This window comes from Podarcis filfolensis (genome assembly GCF_964270895.1).
Source record: "Podarcis filfolensis genome assembly, chromosome: 7".
Classification (NCBI taxonomy): Eukaryota; Metazoa; Chordata; class Lepidosauria; order Squamata; family Lacertidae; genus Podarcis; species Podarcis filfolensis.
In genome coordinates, this window is record NC_139603.1 from 49,688,021 (window position 1) to 49,713,840 (window position 25,820).

General features: G+C 39.0%; 1 protein-coding gene and 1 long non-coding RNA gene across 2 annotated transcripts in view; one reads left to right on the forward strand and one right to left on the reverse strand.

Moving 5' to 3' along the window:
- Positions 1 to 25,820, forward strand: part of LOC310766659 — a 73,671-nt gene that overhangs the window by 4,907 nt on the left and 42,944 nt on the right. The gene's annotated exons all lie outside the window — the stretch shown is intronic.
- LOC310767356 (desmocollin-1-like) lies at positions 632 to 18,306 on the reverse strand (the record flags this gene model as incomplete). Its single annotated transcript, XM_083624222.1, has 15 exons — positions 632 to 3,777; positions 5,112 to 5,633; positions 6,372 to 6,523; positions 7,508 to 7,780; positions 7,856 to 8,068; positions 8,446 to 8,585; positions 8,714 to 8,970; positions 9,572 to 9,757; positions 10,841 to 10,975; positions 11,399 to 11,574; positions 12,688 to 12,832; positions 14,458 to 14,613; positions 15,379 to 15,504; positions 16,078 to 16,280; positions 18,117 to 18,306. The coding sequence occupies 15 exons, from the start codon at positions 18,304 to 18,306 to the stop codon at positions 3,316 to 3,318; spliced, it is 3,336 nt and encodes a 1,111-aa protein (XP_083480348.1). The 3' UTR covers positions 632 to 3,315.

Genomic DNA, 25,820 nt, shown 5'->3' on the forward strand with positions numbered 1-25,820 from the left:
TCACCTGGAAAGCTTAGGTGTATGTGTAAAACGGTGCTGAATAAGCTCTGACGTGTTTTGTGTAATCTCATTTATATGCTTTACCTTTCCCTTCTCTGACCAGTTTTGAATTCTAAACAAACTTTGGCATTAATAAAAGGCAGTCATGGGCCTAGCTGTCATGTAGAGTAGATGGGCTAGTGAACCTATATATGAAGACTGCATCTCTTCAGATTGACGGTAGGGGTCCACACGACTGAATGTTCTTTCCTACACAAAAATTCCCCAAATAGCTGTACCATCATAAGAAAAACAGTAGCAGGACTGTCAGCTTGGCTCCAACACAATCTGCCCCTCTCCCCTCCCCTCTTCCTCTCTGCAAGGGGCAACTAGAACCTTTACTCCAGGCATCTCCAAACTCAGCCCTCCAGATGTTTTGGGACTACAATTCCCATCATCCCTGACCACTGGTCCTGTTAGCTAGGGATGATGGGAGTTGGAGTCCCAAAACATCTGGAGGGCCAAGTTTGGGGGTGCCTGCTTTACTCCTTTGTTTTCTACATACCAGACCCTTTTGAAGAGGATTAATTCACATGACACATCTGCCCCAAATGTGTCCTTATACCACACAGTCTTAGAGAACTAGGCCTCATTTTAAAACATGAAAGCTTTAATATATAAAACAATATATTCTTATAGCAGAAGATCAGAGAAGCTAAGTGTGCACAGGCACCCTTTTTATCACAGCAAAAGGATCCCAGCTGCTTTTACGATCAACTATTTTGCCACAGATTGGGGCTATATTACTACATTTTCCTGCCTTTTATAGGCTATCATAACAAATAAGCACAATTTTGTAAAGATGCAAAACAGGCAGAGATTTTAATGGTCTACTTAGCTATGTTAGTCCAAATAGCTGTTTTCTTTGGTAGTTAAAACAAGGAAGCAGTTGAAAAAAATCATGTTTTCTGCACACAAATCACCCATCTGGATTAGGGGCATGGAAATCTACCCCATATTTTTATCTGCTGTAAGTGTAGCTGGGTGGGAGTTTTGCCCACAGCACTGAACAGCTCTTATTCCAGTCATCAGCTTTTTCTACTCTCCGAAACCATCAGCACTGTCAAAGCAGATAATTGGTCCAGCAGGAAAAGCCTCAATTTCAGCAACATGAAAGCAGCCCAATGTAGTACAGTAGAAGAAGACTGCTGCGTTTGCATGCATGTCTGTTAGGGTTGACATTTGGGCAATTAATAAATTACATGTAAAAGTGTGCAAACAATGCCTTAAACATCTCTCAAGGCATCTGGGAGCTACACTTTACCCTGTCAGGGTAGTATTTCCAGTATGGGAGGCACAGTTCTGAGCTATGTTCCTAGAGGCTGCAGGGCAGTGTTCTAATTCCTTCTCACTGCAGAAGTGTCATGAGAAGAAACTTTGTCATATTCTTCTTTCAGCATTTTCCATTATCACAAGCAGCTTACAATCATAACATGTCACTTTCAGTCATACTGTACAACATTAATTCATGATGTGACTATTATACAGAAATATATTAATATTTTTAGCATACAAAAAAATGAGCTCCTGTTTAAATGCCAGTTTATTTTTGAAAGAACAACACTTTATCAGATATTTAAAGTAATCAGCAAGGAAGAAATATTTATATTCAACTAGGCCATTTGTCTTCATCCAGTGGGTCAGGACTCACTGCTGGGTCACAACAGCAGCACTACCATCACCACATAAATGCACTGTATAAAATTAAGAAATGGGCCTCTAAATGCATGTTTAGGTTAAAGGTCTGAAAAGGCTAGCAACCGGGCAGTTCTCAAAAGTAACCTTGTTGATGAAATATCAATAACTCTCTTTAATTTCAATCCAGAACAGCACTCATCTCTGGAATAAATGTATGGAAACAGCCTTAATGCATTTTGGTAAAGCTTAGATAAAATTGAGAATATTGGAATATTAAGAAAGATTATTTCTGAAAGGTTGCTATGCCAGTCTTGCATACTTCTCTTTGCCAACTTGGTGTACTCCGGATGTTTTGACTATGATTCCCATCAGTGTTGTTTGGGAATGATGGGAACTAGCAGTAGCCCAAAACATCTGGAAAACACAAGGTTGGCAAAGACTGGTGTATTCACTGACCTGAGCTTTGCATACAAAACTTCTTGAATTTGATTTCATGGCCTCTTGACCTCACTGTTTATCATGTTGTGTGTGTGTTAGAAAATACGTAATGCATCTGAAATTTAGTTTTTTGCTTGGTTAGCTGATCTTCATTTTATGCTCAAGTTCAATTACCTTGTGGGCAGGATACCAAATATAGCACCAGGCAAATTTTAGACATATCAGTAGTCCTTGTTATTGCTATGATTCTTCAAGCACTTGCCCCAAGCCATATAATCTAATCAATATGCAGTTTCAACATATTGATCAGCTCTGCTGGGTGGACAGAAGCCAGAGGCAAGAGTGAAAAAGGATCTGAAAGCCAAATAGCATGTGACGTGTGGGCCTGGCAGCAGTTTGCACATGCTTGCTCTCATACACACATGGCATGAGGGCTTTATTTTTTATTTCATTGCAGGAGGAGCTACAGAAAAATAAATGGAGAACCTATATGTTTACAACTGCTGTGTGGAGAGAGATAAAGTATGGAGGGCTTTTAATGCCCTCCATATTTGCTAGTGGACTAGTGCTGCTTTCCAATTTAATCTTATTTCCACAGTTCAGGCTATAAAATCTAAAGGTTGTATCCAGTACATTGTTATGCACATGAGTTGTGTTGATTTCAGCTGGACTTCCTAGGCAACTATGCGCTGGCTTAGTTCAGAACCCAGTACACAGATGATATGTAAGAAATTAAAAGAATATAATTAAGCAATTACCGGTAATATAAGTAAGAAACTAAGAAAATACTTTAACATGCACACCAGTAGCATTTCATAGTTATTACTAGAAGTTTTTGAAAAGAGACACTAAACCAAGTACTACTTTCTATTTACCAGACATGTGACAGATAATATTGAAATTGAAATAATAGAGTGTTACTGTTTCCAAAGGGTGTTTTTAAAGATAAGGACGAAACTACATTTTGTTAAAAATATAAAATTAGGCACCTGAGCTTAAAACTGTTTTGTGCAGTTAGGTCAAATTTCAGAATCTCAATTATTATTTTTAAAAAACCCACTAAATCAACTCTTTTAGAGCCTACTTAAATAAAAAATGGGGGGGGGGGGAGAGAGAGAGAATGTGAATGGGGACAGCCTACAGTAGGCCATGCTTTCCTGCTCAAATCCTATTGGGATGAACTAGGGAGGTACAAGAACATTAATTCATTTCAATGGAGTTAAGAAGATAAGACGAGCCTGCTGTGTCAGACCAATGGCCCATCTGGTCCAGCATCCTGTTCTCACAGTGGCCAACAAGTTGCCTTTGGGAAACCAGCAAGCACGTTCTGGGCACGAGAGCACTCTTCTGTCCTGTGGTTTCCAGCAGCTGGTATTCAGAAGCATTGCTGCCTCCAACTGTGGAAGTTAGCACATAGCTTCCTGTAGAATTGTGCAGGTGGGTTTCAGAACCAATGGAAGCATGCTTCTTCATTACAAAGGCTTCAACTAATGTCTTAAAAGCAGGCTCTGGCTCATTTAAAAACTCAAGTTCTTCTGATGATGACTCGCCAGTACAGGAGCTTAGGGAACCAACCAGCGATCCTTTTCCTTCATATTTATATGAGTGTACATATTCGCCGACACGTTTACGTTCTTCCTCCTGTTCACACAAAAACACCTTCTGCACACAAAGAAAGTACACGTTAACCATTTTCTTAAATGCACCTAAACATAAATCAGAGCTTCTAACTGGTTCCTGCATACAAAGAAGAATATAATTCATGTATATGATTCATACTATTTAAGTCCCTTTCTATAAAGTATAACAATGCAGTTTGCATACTGTTTATTAAAGGCAATGATCAGCTTCTTGTGTCAATCTATCCCATACTACACAGGATAGAATCACTGGGTTGAAAGGGATTTTCTAGCCGCCTATTTATTAATATTTATTGTGCTTTTATGTCACCCTTCATTCAACAGAATGCCTGGGCAGTGAACAAAATACCCCCTTCCTGGTCAGTACAGAATCTGTGGGCTTTCTTTCTTTTATCAATTTCCTTTTAAAATTTTGATGGCAAGAACTAGACAGAGGACTTCACATTTGGCCTGACTAGTGCAGACCAGAATGGAACTCTTTCATCTTGTTTTCCGAGCACTGTGCTGCTATAAATGCAACCTAAGATTGCATTAGCTCCCGTTGCTCTGTCCCAGCTCCTGCCAACCTAGCAGTTCGAAAGCACGCCAGTACAAGTAGATAAATAGGTACTTCTGTGGCAGGAAGGTAAACGGTGTTTCCGTGCGCTCTGGTTTATGTCACGGTGTTCCATTGTGCCAGAAGCGGTTTAGTCATGCTGGCCACGTGACCCAGAAAGCTGTCTGTGGACAAACACCAGCTCCCTCGGCCTGAAAGCGAGATGAGTTCTTTACCCCATAGTCGCCTTTTACTGGACTTAACCATCCAGGGGTCCTTTACCCTTACATTTTTTACCTTTTATTAGCCTCCACATCACACTGTGGGATACCTTGAGCATCAGCATTAGGCTCTGCATTCAAATAATGGAAGCATTTGAATAGGTAGGACTTTCTCAGCAGTTGCACCAAAGCTCTGAAACACCATCCCAAAGGAAGGTGGTCTGGTTTTCCCCACTCTTTGGGCTATGTTGTCTTGCTTGATAAGTGACTGGTACTATTTTATACGGCTTGTATGAGGCATTCATTGATGGTATTGACTTGTTTTATGCTATGCTATGCTATGCTGTGAGTGACCTTCGATTCTTTTTTGGAAATAAATTAATAATTGTGGGCCACACAAACACCTCACAAGCACGAACAACATGGATCTTTCCAGTAAAACAGCCTAAGTGTATCAAATAACTAGAGAGCTACAGCCAATATTAAAATCCAGAATATGAACTAACTGTAGCTACTTAACTGAAATATATCACACTACGGTGGATAGTCTTAACATTAATCCAAACATAAACCATGGGAAATCTGTATCAGTATGCTTACTTTAGCTAAATGAGGATTGGTAAATTCCTGCCATTGTGAGCACAAATCTCTGGAGGAACTCCGTATGGGTTGTTTGATATTGTGTAAAGATGCTGTCAAGTGATTTCCTCCACCTTTGAATAATTCTGGTTTGCGATACCCTCTGATATCATGTAAAGATGCTGCCAATAGAGTTCCTCCGCCTTTTACTAATTCTGGTTTGCGATGCCCTCTAATATCATGTAAAGATGCTGCCACGATATTTCCTCTGTCTTTGACTAGTTCTGGTTTGTGATGCCCTGTAATATCATGTAAAGATGATGCCAAGAGTTTTCCTCCTCCTTTGACTAATTCTGGTTTGCTTTGCCCTCTGATGTCATGTAAAGATGCTGCCAGTTTATTTCCTCCGCCTTTGACCAATTCTGGTGGGTGATGGCCTTCTCCTTTTATCACTTCCAAACTTTCCTGCTTTCCAGTTTTCTCTGCAACTGTGCCCATGCTTACAGCTGTATTCAGTGTGCTCACTGGAAGTATATTTAGAACCTGAAAAGAAAGATAACAGCAGAATTTTGTAAAAGAAGCAGCAGTTTCTTTTTACCATCTATAGTTTGGGAGATAAGATTCCTGAATTCTCGGAAAAACAGGGCCTGAACCGAAACCAACTATTTTCCCCATTACGTATACATATCCCATACCAACTCAAAGCAGTAACTTGTGGGCCTTACCATCTCCACAACTCAGCAACTCTCTTGCCTGCAGGCCACTCCAGGATCCAGAAATACATTTTGCAGCACCAGGCCACATAACAACCTGTAGGTCCTCTTATAACCATGATAAAGTGCTGCAGCTAACTTACTGCCCACCATCTTATTTGGCAAGTAGAGTTGGCTTAACTTGACCTCCAAACCCAAGAAAATGAATCCCAATCTTTTCTGAACCCGGAAACGTAGCCATGTTCATTAATTTCCATGTGTATATTCCAAATAAAACTTAGTTGAATACCACCTTATGTTTTGGAATTTTTGGGGTGCTCAGCAGTCTTCTTACTGATCCCCCACCTTTCTCTGTCTCTCACTCACACGCTCTCTCACACCCACAGTGCAGGAGTTAGCTCAAAAGTACACACACTAAAAAGATAAAACATTGCAAGCATGTTTTTCCCCTTTTATAGTAACACAGCAACTCTAATATTTAGTGCGCACCCACCCACCCACACCCCACTTTTTAGAAAGCAAATGCAGTACGGAACTTCATAACTTTTAGCCAAAAAATGCTACTTACTGTCATTTCTTCACCTGGTGCCTCTGTGTTTGACATCATTAAGTTCTCAAAAGCTGCATTATTAGACGCTTCTCCAGGTGCTTCTCCAGGCGCTTCTTCAGTATTGGAATTTCTTTTATGGAGCCAGTAACCACAGGGTACCATCATCCCCGCTGTAGAAAGAAATACACATAATCTGAGCTTTAGTTTTTAATTATGTGATTCAAAGTCATGCATGAAGGGAACTGAATTTAATAAGTAAATTGTTACATATTTTCTATAAAGCAAATAGCATCAGAGGCCGGCATGTACCTCAGGAAGTGGGGGGTTGGGGAAGTAAATACAATACTCAAGGTAAAAGGTGGCTCCCCATTTGTGAAATGCTCTCTCCAGAGATGTTCAGCTGGTACCTTCATCATACACCATTGGGCACCAGGTGAAAATGTTCCTCTTCAACTAAGCCTTTGGCTGATTAACATCCTATAGCCTTTTAAATGTTTTGCGGGGAGCAGGAGGAGGTTATTGGTTTGGTTTGGCTTGTTCTTGTTCTTATTATGTTTATTTGTGTCTTTAGCTTGTATTTTTATGCTCTGAACTACCCTGAGATCTACGGATGAAGGGTGGTGTATAAATCTAATGAATACCTCTAATAATAAAATGCTACGCATGATTTTTCAATTCAGGGCATTCCCCCCCCCCCCTTTTCTTCCTTTGGAAGATTTGATAGCTCTGGAAAAGAGGCCTAGTTCTCCCAAACAGCAAACAGTCAGCATGTATGTACAGAATGCAGTTGAGATATGCACGTTTTGCAAAGCCTGTTGGAGATAATGCATATTGGCCAGAGAACATACCTAATGTAGCTGATACATGCACAATGCCCAAAGCTTGTTGTGGATTGTACAAATTGACCGGGAAATGTGCAGAAGTCCATCTTTATGGACATGTGCACATTTTCCATGACACCTGGTGAATGTGCACAGTAGCCAATTGCTATCTGCATTTTCTATTTAACATACCTATATACACAAACATGGGACTAAGCCATCTTAAGTGAACATTTAGAACTCCAAGGAAGAGTCAAGGGAGAAGCAGTTTTGCAACAGACTGGAATTAATGGCTCATTTTGTATATCATCTATAAGAGAGAGATATACTTACACAGTGATAATACTGATCCAAGGACTGTTGCAGCAATGCCCCAGGGACCAAAAGCAGATTCTGCTTGATATGGAACGCGATCTACAGGGATTGCCCCATTCTCCAGAGCGGCGACTGTGCTGCGTTCAGAACAATTACTTGGAATGTCACAGTCACAGTAGTGAACTGTTATTTCACTTATTCCACTGTTACCTTCATTATCATATATCCTAACAGGTATTATATAATAGCCATAGTCAATATCTTCCACGGGTGAAAGCAATGCTGATTCATCTGTAAAACAAATTATTTGTTCTGTTAGCTACAGTTATTATTACAGAAGTGGGACAGGGAAAACCATGTACATACCATCATTCGGTGTTAACCTCCATGTTAAGCCCATTCGATTCTCTATTTCAAAATGGAAAGGTCCAGTGTAAGGAGGTAGATCGGCATCAAAGGCCGTAATACAAATTGGTGTTTTGTCCTTACACATGGTGTAATTCTTTGTCGTAATCACTGGGAAATTGTCATTCTCATCCATGATGTTTATCACAATTTTCCCTTGACCTGTTTTACCACCTGGAAAATGGAAGTTTTTCATGATTTAATGCTGTAAATAGTCACACACTGACACAGTAGCAGGCTTCAGCTAATCTGTGGAAATATGTAGTAGTGGAAAAAAAGTTCTGCCCCAAATATAGAAAATTATAAGCATTCTCTCTCTCTCTCTCTCTCTCTCTCTCTCTCATGGATTAAAGCTAGCTTTTAGACTTATTTCTGTGGCAACAGGGCAACAAACTAGGAATTCAGTTCAGCAACAGAAGATGGAGTTTGTGGTTTAAAAGTAAGATACAAAATACTTTGTATCCTAAATTGTGGTTAAAAAGTAAGATACAAAATACTACTGCAAATATGTAGATAGTGTAATCAGCAGTTTACAAGCATTTGTTACTCACTTTGGTCAGTTGCAGAGACTGTTACAATGCATTGACTGTATTCCTCATTTAATATATCTCTGTCTAAAATTGTAGTGGTTATCAGCTGTCCTGTTTCATCAATGGTGATCCAGTTGCATGGGTCATTTATTATTCCGTAACTATTGAGAACATTTTAGGAGGGTTGTATACCATTAGTACAATGTGATAATATAAACCAGTTATAATTGTTCCCTGTTTTTAACCGCAATCTATAAACCAGATTACTGTGTTATAATTAAAAGTGTACCTTATGCCTGTGCTATCTCCAGTTTCTGGGTCATATGCTTGATAGATTCCAACCACTGTTCCTTTTGGGAAAGATTCCCTTAAAGTTATAATATATTCAGTGGCAAATGTCGGCCCCTCATCCACATCCATAACTTCAATGACAATTGTGGTGGGGTTTCTTGATGGGGCTCTTGAATTTGGTGCTAGGACATAAGGTGCTTCATTATTGACAACAATTTCTAATCTTCTCTCCTTGGAAGTTTCATGGTCTAGTCCCTGGAAACAAACACATTTCTGTTAAAACTAACACAATATTTATTACTGGGTTGCTGTTATAAACTTTGAACAAATATGGTAAAAATAATGAGTGGAATCCAATGGGTGTCACTCTGCTGACAGAAGACATGCATAAGCAGAACAGGGAGGGGAATTTTTATTTGTGTGTGTGTGTGATTTCTCTGGCCAGGGACCCTGCAGAGTAGATTAAGGGGATGTGGGCTGCATAGGGAGTCTTCAAAAATTACCTCCCTGTTGGTATAGTGGATTCCTTCCATTAGTGGAATGACACCTTTTGGATTCCACACAATGGTTATCAGTTGGTATTTTGCAATTTCATTAAGTTTTTTGCCACCCTTCCTTTTCCTCATTCTTGCTTATTTCCCCCAAATTGCATAAACCATGGATAAATTTCCTTTAGGGAAACATTTCAAGCTTGGGAACCCTTGGAAAATAGTTACAAATATAACATTTCAAGAACAGCCTTTCAGGGTTTAAAATTATGTTGCATACCATCAAATAATTTCCAAAAAAACTCTAGATGATTCCCATTAGTAATATACCTTTGTACCATAGGTATTTTTTCCCCATCTGCATTTACCTTTAAAGCAAGTAAACACCCGACATTCCTCTCTTGATCAATATTCATAGAAAAAACATTATCTTCATTTCCTTTTATAATTGTGAATTCAGCCAACCATGAAGGAGACCCAGGTTCATCATTATCTCTTACAGGAATGCACAATATTTCTATGTTTTCTTCGTTTTCATATATTTTCACTTCATACTGAAATGAAGTTTTCAAATAAGCAATTAATAAACACTTCTAGAACAGTGAAATGATTTTCCAAAGGCAACAATAAAATACTTTAACTCCAGTGGTGAAGCTGCAGAGTTTCAAGCCTTGTGCAGATCTGACACTACCAGACTTGAACTGAGCCACAGTTGGGAATGGCTAGCTCACTACAGGATGTGATTGTCCCTTGGTGTTTACATATACAGTGGTACCTTGGGTTAAGAACTTAATTCGTTCTAGAGGTCTGTTCTTAACCTGAAAATGTTCTTAACCTGAAGCACCACTTTAGCTAATGGGGCCTCCTGCTGCTGCTGCACCGCCAGAGCACGATTTCTGTTCTCATCCTGAAGCAAAGTTTTTAACCTGAGGTACTATTTCTCGGTTAGCAGAGTCTGTAACCTGAAGCATCTGTAACCCGAGGTACCATTGTATTATTCATTTTGCTTTTCCTGTTCATTATCTTTGGAGATTAGACACATCCACTCTTGAGTTGATACTTTACCCCTAGGATGGGAATTTGTTTGCATCTATGCCTTGTTTGCATTTGTATCTTAGTTACCATAGTAATAGGACACACGTATCTCTTGTTTTGGTGGCCTCCTGGCCACACATGGTAATAGCATTCCACTCCCGCCTCTTCTTTTTTACCCACATGTCTATATAGCTGCAAACTGAGGTTAACCCTTTATGCATCTAACAGAGTAGAATCTGTTAGACACATACTTTTGCTACTTTGGGACTTGGGCTGCAATCCTATATTCATGTACCAGTGAGTAAGCCCAATTGAATTTAATAGGCCACGCTTCTGGGCAGATATCTGTAGGATTGCACTATAACAAAGCTGTACTTTTGAAAGATTCAGAGAAATAGAATAGTCTGGGCAATGATTCTGTAAATACATGTTCCATCCTGATAGCCAGGGAAGGAATTCTCTATAGTTAAAATGCAAATAATTGTATTTTTCCTCAATTTAACATTTATTATGATTACATTTACACCATAGGAAATACTGGCTGCTCAGGAGGTACCCACGTTTTTTAAAGCTCTGTTGAATTTTAACAATAACAAACTTACCACATTTTGTTCTAATTGTGGAGCATTGTCATTTACATCTCCAACTGTAATTATAACTTGTGCTGTAGTGCACAGACCGAATTCCTGGCCTCCCATATCTCTTGCTTCAATTTGTAGCTTATACTCTGGTGTTGTCTGCATTAAAAGGAATATATAAACATAATTTCCCTGTTCTGATTGAAATCACCAAGATTTTATGAAAAGGAAAACCAGAGACCATGGGACTGCCCAGTTCTTCAGATAGTTACACGTTTGTATAATATTAGCCAAGATGATGGATGCTGCATTGAAAAAAACCAGCTTGGCATTGTTTGAGCCTACAAAATAGCATTTGAGAAATATATGCTTTAAATGATCTGTTTGCAACATCAAACACATGTCCGTATTTTTTTAAAGAGGGAGCAAGAATGACTTCACATTCTGATCCTAAACAACAATTGCATGGCGATGTACCAATTTATTTCCCTTATAATCTATCTTTCCTCTAAAAAGCTCCAAGTTGCCCTTCTTGACAGAGTTTTGGCATGTGAATAAAGGCTAGGTGTACAGGAAATTTACCTCTCTGTCCAGATGTGATGTTACCACCGTAATAGAACCTGAATCTGGATTTATAGCAAATACCCTTAAATTCTGATAACTTTGAAGATCCTGGGACACAATTCTGTATTTCACTTCAGTATGTAAGGTGTATGGCTCATCATTGTCTGTTGCAGTCACTTGTCCAACTAGCGTCCCTGCATGTACAAGACATCATCTTTAAATTTCCAGCTTTCCTTCAATAGATAGTTTTAAAATAATTATTTAGAGGGGGTGATTTTTCACTTAATCTAAACATGTAAATCCAGGCATATATGTCAGAATGCTTTTTTAAAAAATCACTTTTGTATACCTAAGTATACCTGTTTTAAAACATCTGTAGAGAAATATAACCGTTCTTAACATTTGATCAATGAAACAGATATATCTGTCTATCTGTCTATGCATCTTTCTATATTCTTATTTGAAACAGATTGGTTTTCCCCGCTGTTGGGGACTTCCTACTGCATAAATAGTGAAGTTCATTATTTTAGGACTGCATTGTTGAACAGTGGTTCACCAGCCTTTCTTTGATGAGAAACTGAAGTTCTCCTGCTGGTTATAGCAACAACTCATTTGGGGGATAGGTACACTCTGGAGATGAATTTACCAGTATCATGCTTACTCATCATCATTCTCATCAGTTAGAGAGCAATTGTGGGAAGCAGGGAACCTACTGTATTTGTAGGGCTTGTAGACACCTGGAAAATCAGTATTTTAAAATGCATGGGGAGGCTCCACAAGCATAGAAGGCTCCCCATTTCACACAGTTGCCCTCTAACTCATGGAGAGCAACAGGAAGTGCCAACGAATGAAATACTGGGGGGCATGTAAACCCTACCCTGCATAATCATTTCACATGATGCGTTACATGGAAGCCATTTGGATGACAATACCCATAAACTCTAGGGCCCCTGACCCCCTCAAATATTTTCTGGGGGGAGCAAAGACCCCTCACCCACTAGGAGTTGGCTCCTATGGAGGGTAACAAGAATGATGACTATGGAGATGGAGGTAGGCCTCTCATCCCCATATGACTGAGGATGGGGGCTGTCACATGATTACTCTAACCAGAATCAGAATCCTTGAATAGGGCTATATGTAGATTATTATTTTTCTGAACTCAGATATAAGCTCAGAATTATAGCAAATAAAAATGATATGGAGCTTACATACAATTCACAGCACCTCAGTTTTTAATTAGTACTTTAAAACATTGCTGTCTAAACTAAGCATGATTTATTTAAAAAAGAAAAGATTTTTAAAATTACCAATTCCACAGTTTTCAAAGACAAGAAAAGTATAAACGTCCTGCTCAAACACTGGGGCATTATCATTATCATCTTCTATTCTAATTATATGCACAAGCGGTATCTCTGGTGTATATCCATCTGCTGTCATTGCATAGCAAATCAACTGTATAAAAGAGAGCAAACAAACAAACAAACTTTTATTTGCTAGTTGATCTGAAGCAGAAAAAAATATATTTTTAACAAATCAGGATACAATTACTTCAGTCCAAGTTTCTATACAGGAATCTGCCAAGGTGAACAGGCGGTTATATGCTGTGTGTGGCCATTGTGGTGAGCAGTCCACCTGTACATCCAGAAAAGCATGGGACATTGTGTCTCCATGATCTCCCAGAGAATATGCATTTAAAAACAGACATAAGGATAGGCTACAGTTGAGTTGGACTAAGAAGAAGAAAGAAAGGAGGCAGGGACATGAGGTAAAGTGGCATAAGAGGAAATGGACAGAGTCCAAGAGCCATGTGAAGGAGGTACAAAGGAGTTGTGTGTCATACAAAGTGAAGTACAGAGGAAGCAATGGTCAAATAAAGTAGTCCATTGAATGGCCTGGGAAAGAAGGACTTGTGCAAGGCAATTGTGTGCCTTGAGGCAAGGGGCCTGAGGCAAGGAAACAAATAAGGGACTAGGCACAGCCATTTGGGCCATGGAAGGGAAAGATGAAGGAGGAAGGAGATATGGGAAAGATGGGAAAGACCACATGAGAACAGTGAAGGGAAGGTGGGGCAAGCACTTTTTTGCTGGTTCAACTATAATCCATCTTTGTGGACAAGTTTTCTTATATATCCCCATCAATTGCCGGAGCACCTTGAGTGTTAGTATTTATATATTTATTATTGTAGTCTCCTCTTTACTGAATGGTTATAGGAAGCACAATTTTCATTGAAATCATAAAATAAAACCACAATACAGCCAATGACAAAATATCAACAAAGCAGCCCAGAACCACAGTTTAGGAGGAAAGACATCTAGTCAGTCAAATGCCTGGTTCAAGCATCGTGTTCTTTGTGTCTGCTTGCCTGTTCACCTTTTCCTGAACTGTTTCACTAGTATGAGTGGGCAAGTGTTATCAGAAAGCTGTGAAGTAAAGGAAGATAATAGGCTGGGGTAAGGACAGGCTGGTTGCTATCTTTCATCTGTCAGAAAACCCACAAATGCCTTCTCAGGTTTCCTTGAGTGCCTTGGTACTGCTAGTAGCCAGTAAATCAGTCTTCTCCCCCCACCTATTTACATGTACAGGAACATCTGGCGCTGATTGGCAAGTTGGTGCTGTGCATGGCCTGCTGATGATTCTACATGTTACTCACCAACCAAATCCCTCTCACCTTCTATTGAAGAACTGAGGAGTAATGTAAACATTGCGAGGCTACCAAAAACAGCTTCTCTGTAGTGGATACAGTGTTTGAAAACTCACTTCCCTGTGTGTTTCCCTCAATCATGCAGTTACCTGTCAAAAAAGTAACATACAGACAGCTGCAACAGATAATTGTTGCATCTGTTCATTCATTTTTAATTCTTTACCTTGAGGAGACTACACTGCAGAGGGCCTTCTCGGCAGTGGGGGCCCTCCCTGTGGAATGCCCCCCCATCAGATGTCAGGAAGATAAAGAATTACACAACTTTTAGAAAACATCTGAAGGCAGCCCTGTTCGGAGAAACATTTAGTAAAAGAAATACCATGGATCTGTCCAATTGTTACTTATCAGTAAATAAACAGAAGTCTGAAACCTATACCTGAAATTCTGGGTATTCTTCCCGATCGATTGGACAGGTAACAAAGAGATTTCCAGTGTCCTCCTCTATGTAGAAATAATTAAATGGTGGTTTGTCAACACCATGACCACTTATGGAGTATCTGATATCGTATGCTAGGGATGTGTCGGAAAGCAGCTGTGTAAATGCAAACCAATTTGAAACAGAAATAATAATTAACAAAATCTTATTTTCTTATCTATTTATTCAGAATCCGTTAGCAATCCCAAGATGCAAAAACAAAATATTTACACATCAATTCAAATATTATGGACACAGGAAATAAATGTTTCATGTGATAGTAGTTCCATGCAAAGTCTAAAATGCTTGTGACTTGCTTACCATGTTCCTGGTGAGAGTAGGGAGAATTTATATGATTAGGCTGTTCCACATAGCTAGTTTCTTACAAATGTAAAAGCCTTGTATTGAACTCCTATCAGACCCAAGCTGTTGTTTCCTCCGTACTTCCAGGCAAAAGCTGGAGCATTTAAATGGATTTCCATCTCTGGTGTCAAATAGCTGACTTTAGATATTTACATTGCAATTACAAGCTTCTTCAAAAGATGTGAGCAAAGACAAACTGGTTTCCCTAATCCCATATTTCTGCAGCAATGTATATATCAGCAACAGTGATGCAACAAACAATTCCAGCAGACAGATGAGTTTACCAGATGGGGCAATCATTTATAGACACAAACGATGGGTTTAACAGTAAAGTTCTTGGCTGCTAGCAAGAATTGGGGTGCAGAGAGTATGCTGTGTATCTGAAGGCTGCTTTTTTCATTCATAGTTTCTATTGATTGAAGTTCTCTTACTGATCACTTATAACATATGCCAAGCTGCTCAAAGATCCTTGACTGATAATTTGAAAAGTAAAAATGAAGAAGTGAATTTAAAACATACCTGTTGAATTTGCATTGGATAAGGTCCAAGTGAGTTTTCCATCAAAATAGTTGGGACGGGAGCCCATCTCCGTTTAGTTCGTCTAAGAAAAGTGTCTCGTAAATGTCTTGCCTTTGCTATTGGGACCTAGAAGAACGGGAGAGATAACTAAGCAAACAACAATAGCAATCATGAGCAGTATTCAGCCAAGTCATACTCAAGGCGCCTAAATCCATTGATTTCAATGGGTCTCCTCTGATTAAGTTGGATGCCACCCTATGTGTTGCATCACTTTATTTTTCAGTCCCTCTGTGTCTATCTCTCTGCTAGTATTACAAACGTTTTAACAGTTAATAAGATTTCCTGGCTTCTAGGATAACTGTAGCATATGGGAATAGTAGCATTCTTATGTCACGTGAAACAAATCTAATATTTTTGTCCTTGCGCTATGTCCATTAAATTCTGTTTTTTCTTCCAAGTTGAATTTGTATTATGTCATTGATCAAGGTTATAACTTTCTATTTTTATCTGTGCTTTATCAGTTCTGTTTTTAGTGGAATATTTAGCAGTAATTTGGGAGAAGATTCCAACAATACACATTCAGATTCTGATCACAGAGCCATGTAAATTGTCCTTCAAAGTAAAACAGCAGCACTAAAAGAAATTAAAATAGCAGAAAAAGCAGGATAAGATATATTGATGCAAATCAGATATGTTTACCTTTTTTGAATGTGTGAGCAAACTAATATGTATCTTCTTTTGTTTCTGTTCATGATTGCTTTTAAGGAATATGGTGATGATGATTTCATGGGAAGGCAGGGAAACATCCCTTGTTGTATACAATGAGCCATCTTCTTGAATTGTGAAATTGGGATTGTTTGAGTAAATAATTTCAGAATGATTAAGACACTGTTTCATGTTTACTGTAGGAAAATATAAATTTAAAGGACTAGTTGAAATGAGGAGGAAAAGTAGTTCACAAGGACGTAATTCCAAACAAAGGTGTCTAAAACTGTATTTAGTGCCAAATCAAATTTATGATATACAGGCAGAGGAGTCCCCGCTGCCCTGGCCAAAAATTGCTTAGCTGTTGATGGCACAGGTGGTCTGGGCACTCCCCATAGCCTATTGTCCTCCAGATCTGTACAATTCACATAATATGTAGGATAATTTAGGTAACCTTAGAATTTGAACTCCAGAATCTGGAAACAACTCAGGTTAAATTTTAATTTGCCTATATATTATTGGTTTTCAAATAGTACATATTTGACAACGACAGCAATAACACATTCTTGGATTCTCACCTTGGCCGACAAATGCCCCTGCCTTTAGTTTAGGAGGGACATTAAAAGTTACTTTCTTGCAAGCTTCAGAAGATAAACTCAGTACCTTAAAGAGAGAGAGAGACCAAAACCTTAAATCATTCTTTTTTTTTCATGAAGCAACAAAATTATTTCAATACAAACTTTGTATTGATTGGCTTGTTATTTAAATTCTAAAAGTATTCAGTGGTTAGTTTGCTTTGATAACAACAAACGTCTACATCAGTGGAACTGTAGAGTTCTCATATCCCAATCCTGTATTCCTCATTCCAGCAAATTTATTTGCTGACCCCAAATTCAAAAGACCTGTGAATTGTAAAGGGTTCAGCTGAGAAGCAAAATGTCCATTAATGGATCTCATATATCTTCAAAATATATGTTGCTTCAGGTTCCTTTACACCAAATAAGAGGCTCTACTAAAAGGCTCTACTAAAAGTTAACACACAAAGAGAGAGAGAGAATTAAACATATTAGTAATGAAGTATATTGTCCTTGGAATTTTGCAAACTGCTTAGAGATTTTATTGCAGTCAAGTGATATACTGTATAAATGTAGTGAAATAAATAAACAAACTGGGCTTGGAATATGGAACAGTTTCCCTCAAAACTGGAAAAAAAACTCAAGCTTGATCAACAGACTCCATCACTCATATCCCTAATTATATTTTCAGGAATGCAACAGTTTCCCCCAGCCCAGTGAGCCCCTTAATTCCCTTCCTTCTTCCCATGAATTTGCCATCTGTTTGCAAGCCATCTCCCATCTTCCCACTAACTAGGTTTGGTGTTCCTACAATGGTGAAAGAAGAGGGGTCTTGAAGCAAGAGTGACAGGAGTGTATCTCCCTCTTCACTCTTTCTGTTATGCTTGACTTGCTGCTATGGCCGTTAGTCAGGAACCAGGGAAGAATGGAGAGGGACCCACTTCCTGTTTCCATTCCACCATTTCTGAAGCTGTAAGGAAATTAAGTGGGTAAGGGAGTCGGCAGGAAGCTGGATGTATATTATTCTCCAGACCATATTTTGTAATACTTCGAGAAGAACTTTGGAAGCCAGACTTCTTGTATCATATTTCAGATTAGTATTACAAGCCACCAATATTTGTATTGCACTTGCAAGAGACATCATTAAAGCAAGCAAATGCAGGAAGAGAATATTAGTTCTGGTATAAAGTAAATGATGTATCATTCAGCATCTAATCACATTCAAGATGTGTGAATGGACTGGGGGGAAATATATTGTAAACCATGTATTACAATGTTTGTTTGTTTATTTATTTATTTATTTCATAATATTTATATACTGCTTGCTTGTAGAAAACACCCCAGTGGTTTACAAAAAGGATAAAGCAATGAAATTGTAACTAAAAATTATACAACTGTAATTTAAAACATAAAAAGGTAAAAACCACAATAAAAGACTTAAAATATTAAAACTCTTACAAACTTTATAAACATCTGCACTAGCTGCAGCTTCAGAATCAAGTGTGAGGGAAGCCCCCACATAGAGCACATTGCAATAGTCCAGTCTTGAAGTTACCAGCGCATGAACTACTGTGGCAAGGCTTTCCTGGTCCAGGAATGGCCGTCGCTGTTGAACCAGCTGCCCTTGGTAAAAGGCACTTCTAGCCATTGCGGCTGTCTGAGCATCTAGTGACAGAGCTGGATCTAGAAGCATCCCCAAACTGTGGACCTGCTGCTTCAAGGCCAGCCCAAGTCATTTTGGCACCTGAGGCAAATCACAAAATGGTGCCCCCCTCCCATCACCAGGGAAGAAGAGGGAGTGAAGATCTACATCAGGAACAAGGGTGAGACAAATAGCAACATTGGGAGCAGGGTGGAAGGAGACCAGCAGTGCCTCCTAGAGGAGCCGCTGTGGAGGCGGGGGGGGGACTGCTGAGGAGGAGGAAGATCCAGCTTCCAATGAGTATTCTGCAACTGCCAGTGGCACTATAGCAGCAGCAATAGGTGATGCATTCCTCGGAGCCCAGATCTGTAAATCCTGCCACCCCCTTACTTCTTGTTAAGGGGGAGTGCAACCCCATCCAAGGTAGGCAATTGGCCAATTTCTCAGACCCGGGAACTACTCACCCACAGTGCCTCCACGTTGCCAAGATTCAAGTTCAGCTTGTTCTCCCTCATCCATCTCACCACTGTATCCATGCAGTAGCCAAGAAACTGCATGGTCTCTCCTGATTCAGATGTTATTAAGAAGTAGAGCTGAGCGTCATCAGCATGCTGATGGCACCTCACTCTAAAACTCCTAATGACTGCTCACAGTGACTTCATGTAGATGTTAAATAGCAATGGAGATAAGATAGCCAGTGCTATCTCCCAATGCTACTCTCTGAACTCAGTCCCAAAGGTAGGATCAGAACCACTGTGCAGTGGTACCTTGGTTCTCAAATGCCTTGGTACTCAAACAACTTGGAACCCAAACACTGCAAACCCGGAAGTAAGTGTTCCAGTTTGCGAACATTTTTTGGAAGCCAAACGTGCCCTGTTTTGAGTGTTACACTTATGATTTGAGTGCCACACTTCCATTTTGAGTGTTACGCTGAGGTCTGTCTGCTTTTGCTATTTATTTTGCATTTTTGTTTTTGCAGCTTTTTTGTTTTGTTTTTGTGACTGTGTGGAACCCAGTTCAGCTACTGATTGATTGATTGTGTGACTGCAGTACATTGTTTATTGCTTTCATTTTATGGATTAATGGTCTCATGAGATAGTAAAATTCATGTTAAATTGCTGTTTTAGGGGTTGTTTTTAAAAGTCTGGAACAGATTAATCCATTTTGCATTACTTTCTATGGGAAAGCGTGCCTTGGTTTTGAAACGCTTTGGTTTTGGAACGGACTTCTGGAATGGATTAAGTTTGAGAACCAAGGTACTACTGTAATATGGTGCCTCCAATTCCCATTCCCTGGAGTTGTTCCAGGAGGATACCTTGGTTGATGGTATCAAATGCTGTTGAGAGATCAAGAAGCAGGAGCAAGTCACACTCTCTGCAGAGGTCATCTATCAAGACGACCAAGAGCAACTCGGTTCTGTGGCCCAGATAATCTGTGTCCTCCAAAAATGTGCAGCTACTCCACCACAGCCTCTATCACCTTCTCTCAAAAGGGTGTATTTGCAACTGGTCAATAGTTGTTCCAATCCAAAGGCCCAAACAAGGTGTAAGAGTCAGACACAAACCTGCAGATCTCGGCCAAAACTAAAAACAAGCAACCCCCACCCCACATTCATTCAGAAGTTGTACAGTCATATATGACCTATACCATATGCCATCCTAAAGTGAAGTGAAAGGATGTGAGTCTTTTCCTGGAAGTTCCTAAATGTGATGATGTGCATTACATATTGCACTCCTGTTGTGACCCTGGCATGGCCAGGTTTTCCATAAATTCCTTATCTCCAACTTTTTGTTTTATTTTATTTAGTACAAAGTTCTAATACCGAACCAAATTTCTCCTGATTTGTGGTCTGGCCCCAGTCTCATTTCCTTTGCCTCAGGGGTAGGAAATCTGTGGCCTTTATTGGCTACAACTCCCATCATTTCTGACAATTGGCTATGTTTACTGGGGCTGATGGGAACTGGAGGCACCCTCTCTGCTTTTTCTTCTCCTTTTTTATTTTATGTAAATACAGTAACATAACAGACCCCTTGTTCAGAATGACCATAAATATCTCTATCTGCAATCATATTTTTATTAAATATTACAAACCACTTCCAATACATAGCCAGGATAGGATCTCAGCAATAATTTACTGACCATAAATTCCCACAAGAAATAAATACAAGAGAATTTAACAAAACCAGAAATTGTCCCCCCCCCACACACACACATTTAACTAGGACTTTGCCCAAAGAATCAAATAAAAACTCATTTATTTTAGCATAATCCTTATTATAATATTTCAGTACAGATGCAGAAACAATCCTGCTGATATTATCTGTCACTGAGTATTTCCCCTTCTAAAAAATTCTAAAGAGAGCCAATACCTGATGCAAAGAAATTAATATAGAACACTTAGAGCACAATTCTATTCATATCTACTCAGAAGTAAATTCATTTAAGTTCATTAGGGCTTACTCCCAGATAAATGGGCACAGGATTTCAGGCTTAGACATTTTCTGTGATGGTAACTTTCCAGACCTCTCAAAAGTTTGTTGATATCAGAATATTAAAGTTCCTTAAATCAAAATTAATATCCCTGATGCTGGAACACAGTGATTCCAGTAAACTGTACCAAACAGTTTCATGCATCAATTACTTTAAATGTAATCAGCTTATTAGCATACCGTTTTAAAAACAATAAATAGGACCCCACAATGATCTTTAGACTTTCAGTGTTATTTTGACAATTAGAAAGGCATACTGGAATTGTTGCAAGAAGTTTAAATAATAATAGCAACTGTTTCATATTCAGCATTGCCAAGAGTCAGTGTAAGGGATGTCTCCTGTACTAAGACATGCAACATATTTAAAACTACATCAGCTACATAAAATAAAGCAGTTGTTCTTTATTTTAGCACATACTATTCTCACCATACTCCAGAGAACAGCTCTATAATGTCCGTAGTCTTTGGCAGAGAATAGTTAAATACAAATATCTACATAGATTTTATTTGGTCCCTTTATTTCAGGATGAGTTCTGGCTACTTACTATTGATATACAACCAATTCAACATTCTGTTCTACTCACCAGTAGACTGAAGAGAAGCTGTAGCCAGATAGCTCTACATAAGATGCTGCCTTTACACCATCTTTCAGCTAGTAACACCATTTCCAGTATAGAAATTCAATGGGCTGCAGGGATTTTCCAGCTACTGACTTGCTGGGTCTGGTGATAGTCCCCAGAGGAGTCAGGGTGAAAGGAAACACTGCAAGGCAGCAGCAGCGAGTATATGGTGCAAAAAGTGAATGCAACTTTCTTCCTTTTCTTCCCTTTCACTTAAAGCTTTTGCTGTCTAAGAAGGGCCGGGTTGTTAATTCAGCTCTCTTGCTAAATGTCATGGGGCTTGTCCTGAAAGAGACTTGTGGAACGTGCTCTATTTCATTTCAGACTTTCCTTGCCCTGGTGAAATGCTGGGGGAAAGGGAGAAGTTGGATGGATTGGGCTCCTGGGCTTGCCCTTCCCTTCCCAATTGCCTAGGACTAAATTGTTTTTGGTTTCACAGAGATAATTCTTGGTTTCATAGAATCTTAAGCTGGAGGCTGAAGCAATGAGTTTTCAGCCAAGACCAGTGTAAAGATTCTGGGCTCCCCATTCAAGGACCATGCTCCCCAGTCAGCCATGCCTCTTTGTCTCATCTACCGTATCTTTTTTGATTGCCGGGATCCCAATTAAATTAATATAAAACAATTCTTTTCTATTTATAGAAGAAACTCTAGCCTTCCTTTTCATCACCAAGGGTTTTCAGTTGTCCTTTGTTCAAAGAACATTGATTAATTTAAATATCATCCTTATAAACCTATTGATTTGTAAATGATGGTGGGTGTTCCTTGCTTCAGAAAAGAGGAGCTTCAGAGCACTAACTAAATCAACCTTGGTGATCTTTCCAGATACTTTGGGTAACAACTCATATCATACCTGGCCATTGTAAAGGGACTTTGCATTTGGCAGTTATATTATCAAAGCACGAAATATTCACAATTCCATTTGTTATAAATGTAAGAGGAGAATGAAATTTTATTCATTCATATAAATGCACATATATCCCACTTTTCAACTGAATGATCTTGAATTTGTGGTTGCCATGCAAATAATCATGAATCCTTTTATAAAGAGTGTGAAGGTTTTATAATACACTAGGGGAAACTACTTTCCAGGAAGAATAACTATGGTAAAAATGGTATTCATACCAATATTGGTTTTTTAAAAAAAATCAAGAATTGGACTCTTTCAGTTAGGATAACAAACCAGCAAATCAAAAAGGGGCAATATCTTATATAAAAGTATATCTAAAATAAGAAGAAAAAAACAAGCAAAGGATTTTCATGCTGAAGAAATAGGGGTGGGTTGTTGGTTCTAAATGTGAACATCTTCTATGAGCCATGAATGCTACTTTAGTACACTGGACATGGACTCCAGATTCCTTAGTATTGCAATTTTAGGAGAACCCCTAAAATCTGCATTGCATAAAACCCTGTGAGGGGATAGAACCAATTTACCAAAATTAACAAAAACTGTTTAATTTCACATTGATTAAAGGTATGGCACTGTAATAAGTGGTTATTAAGCATGCACATATCTCCTTTATAACCTGTTTTGGATTATCTAGGTTCAGATAATTGCTTTAAGAACTGGAGAAGGAACAAACACTTCATAAAAAAAATATGACTGACTGCTCTGAAATTAAAAATTACTGTACGTACATACACTTGGCAAAACAATCATGGTTCAAATAGTTTTAGACAAGGGCATTAACATTAGAATACTAGAGAATAAACCACCTGTAAACCACCAGACCCATTAAAGTCTGGTCCTTCTCAGATCTCAGAGGGGATAGAATATAGTCTGCCTCAACCTGTTTCAAGGCAGATTTTTGATGTCACATCCTTAAAAATCTGCCTGGAAAAAAAACATTTAAAAGTACTTCTGTGGTGGCCAAAAGCTTATATGCATCTTTCATCCCTCCCCCATTTTTTCTTTAAAACTTTTGGAATAGAGTGAGCAGCTTACATACAAGGCTTCTTAGCCCCACATGCCTTGAGTGAACATAGAACAAGTCCCACTAGGGGTGATGGCACTAGTTGTTTCTTCACTCCCATGGGATTTGCACAGAAAAATCTTACTTAATTACTTGCACAGATAATTTGCTTACCGTATATTAAAATACACATGGAAGGCTTTTTTTTTCCTCCAGAAGTTAAATGGCCCAGTAAAATACTCTCTTTGTGGCTTACATATCTTGCCTACTTTTTTTTTTTAAAAAAAGATCAAAATTATACAAGGAAGTAAAGAGGGACAAAAGTTAGTTTAACATCAATATAAAGTATAAGTTATGCAAATTTTTACATTTTGAGGAAAGAATTATAACTGCAGTAGTACCTCGGGTTAAGTACTTAATTCGTTCTTAACCTGAAACTGTTCTTAACCTGAAGCACCACTTTAGCTAATGGGGCCTCCTGCTGCCGCCGCACCGCTGCTGCGTGATTTCTGTTCTTATCCAGAAGCAAAGTTCTTAACCCTAGGTACTATTTCTGCGTTAGCGGAGTCTGTAACCTGAAGCGTATGTAACCCGGGGTACCACTGTAAAAGAAACTTGCAAATTACAAGGTTTATCATATGTCCAGTAAGACAATGACCTTTAACTTAATTGCAAATTTTGGTGATGGAAAAATATGTGATATCGTATGAGACAGTAAAGAATAGAATGAATGTATATCATCCAGATGTTCCAATATTTTCAGCTAAGGCATATTATAAATCAAGCTATACTTAAATATAGGCATTTACAAACAGAATCTGAATTTCAGCTGGTAATTACATGCCCTAACTTAATGAATCTTATAAGCAAATGGTGCACAAGCCAACTAAGCTTTACTCAACTAGCACTGATAAATGCAAGAGATGTGATTCATCTAAGGCAGATTCCATGCAAATTTTCCAAGCCATTTGGAAAAATATGTAGAATACACTTGATAGGCCAGGAAGCTTAGTTACCACCACATATTTTTCATTTAAAACACACCCATTTGCTTATTTTGCAAGAAGTATGTGCAAAAGAAAGGCATATATCTCTGAAAATTACTTGATTAACTTGCCATTCACAGATAAGGAGATCTGGTCCAACCCCCTGCAATGCAGGAATCTTTTGCGCAACATGGAGTTCGAACCCACAACCCTGAGATTAAGAGTCTCATGCTCTGCTGACGGTGCAAGCATCCTGAGCGGTACTGTATATGGTTTTCATAGATCAAAAGCAGAACTGTCTATAATCTTGGAAAATTATTGGAGGACAAGAAAGGTCCCAGCAGGCTGGAGATGGGCAAATGTCCTCATCTTCAAAAGGGGAGTGAAAGAAGCCCCAGGTAACTACCAACTGGTAAGCTTAACATTGATACCAGGAAAGATCCTAGAACACATAATTCCACAGTCAGTCTGTGAGCACTTAGAAAAGGATGCTGTGATTACTAAGATCCAACATGGGTTTCTCAAAAACAAGTCATACCAGATAAAGCTCATTTCTTTTTCTGGTAGCGTTACAAGCCTGGTGGATCAGGGGAATGCTGTGGATGTAGTGTATCTTGATTTCAGTAAGACTTTTAACAAAGTCCCTCATAATAAAATTGCAGAGGAGCTGGTAAAATCTGGATTGGATGAGATAACTGTTATGTGGATTTGTAGCTGTTTAACTGACTAAATCCCAAGAGTGCTCACTAATGGTTCCTCAACATCCTGGAAAAAAGGGACAAGTGAGGTGCTGCAGGGTTCTGTCCAGGGCTCATGGTGGTTCAACATCTTTATAAATGGCTTGAATGAAGGTATTGAGGAGGTGCTCATCAAATTTGCAGATGACACCAAACAGGGAAGGGTAGTGAATGCCACAGAAGACAGAATTGGGATTCAATATGACCTTAACAGATTGGAGAAATGGGCTAAAACTAACTAAATGAAATTTAATAGGGACAAATGTAAGGTTCTACACTTAGGTAGGAATAACCATCTGCACAAATATAAGATGAGAGACACCTGGTTTGCCAGTAGTACATGTGAAAAGGATCTGAGGGTCTTAATAGACCACAAGTATAACATGAGTCAACACTGTGATATAGCAGCAGAAAATGCTAATGCTATCCTAGGCTGCATCAACAGAAGTATAGTGTCCAGATCAAGGAAAGTAAAATAACTCTCTATTCTGCCTCAGACCACACCTGGAGCACTGCTTCCAGTTCTAGGCACAACAATTGAGGAAGGATATTGAAAAGCTGGAACGAGTGCAGAGACGGGCAATCAAGATGATCAAGGAAACCAAGCCTTAAGAAGAACCCTTGAGAGAGTTGGGTATGTTTAGCCTGGAAAAAGGGAGACTGAGAAGAGAGATGATGGCCATCTTCAAATATCTTAACGGCTGTCAGGTGGAAGATAGAGCAAGCTTGTTTTCTCCTGCTCCAGAGGGTAGGACCTGAATCAATGGCTTCAACAA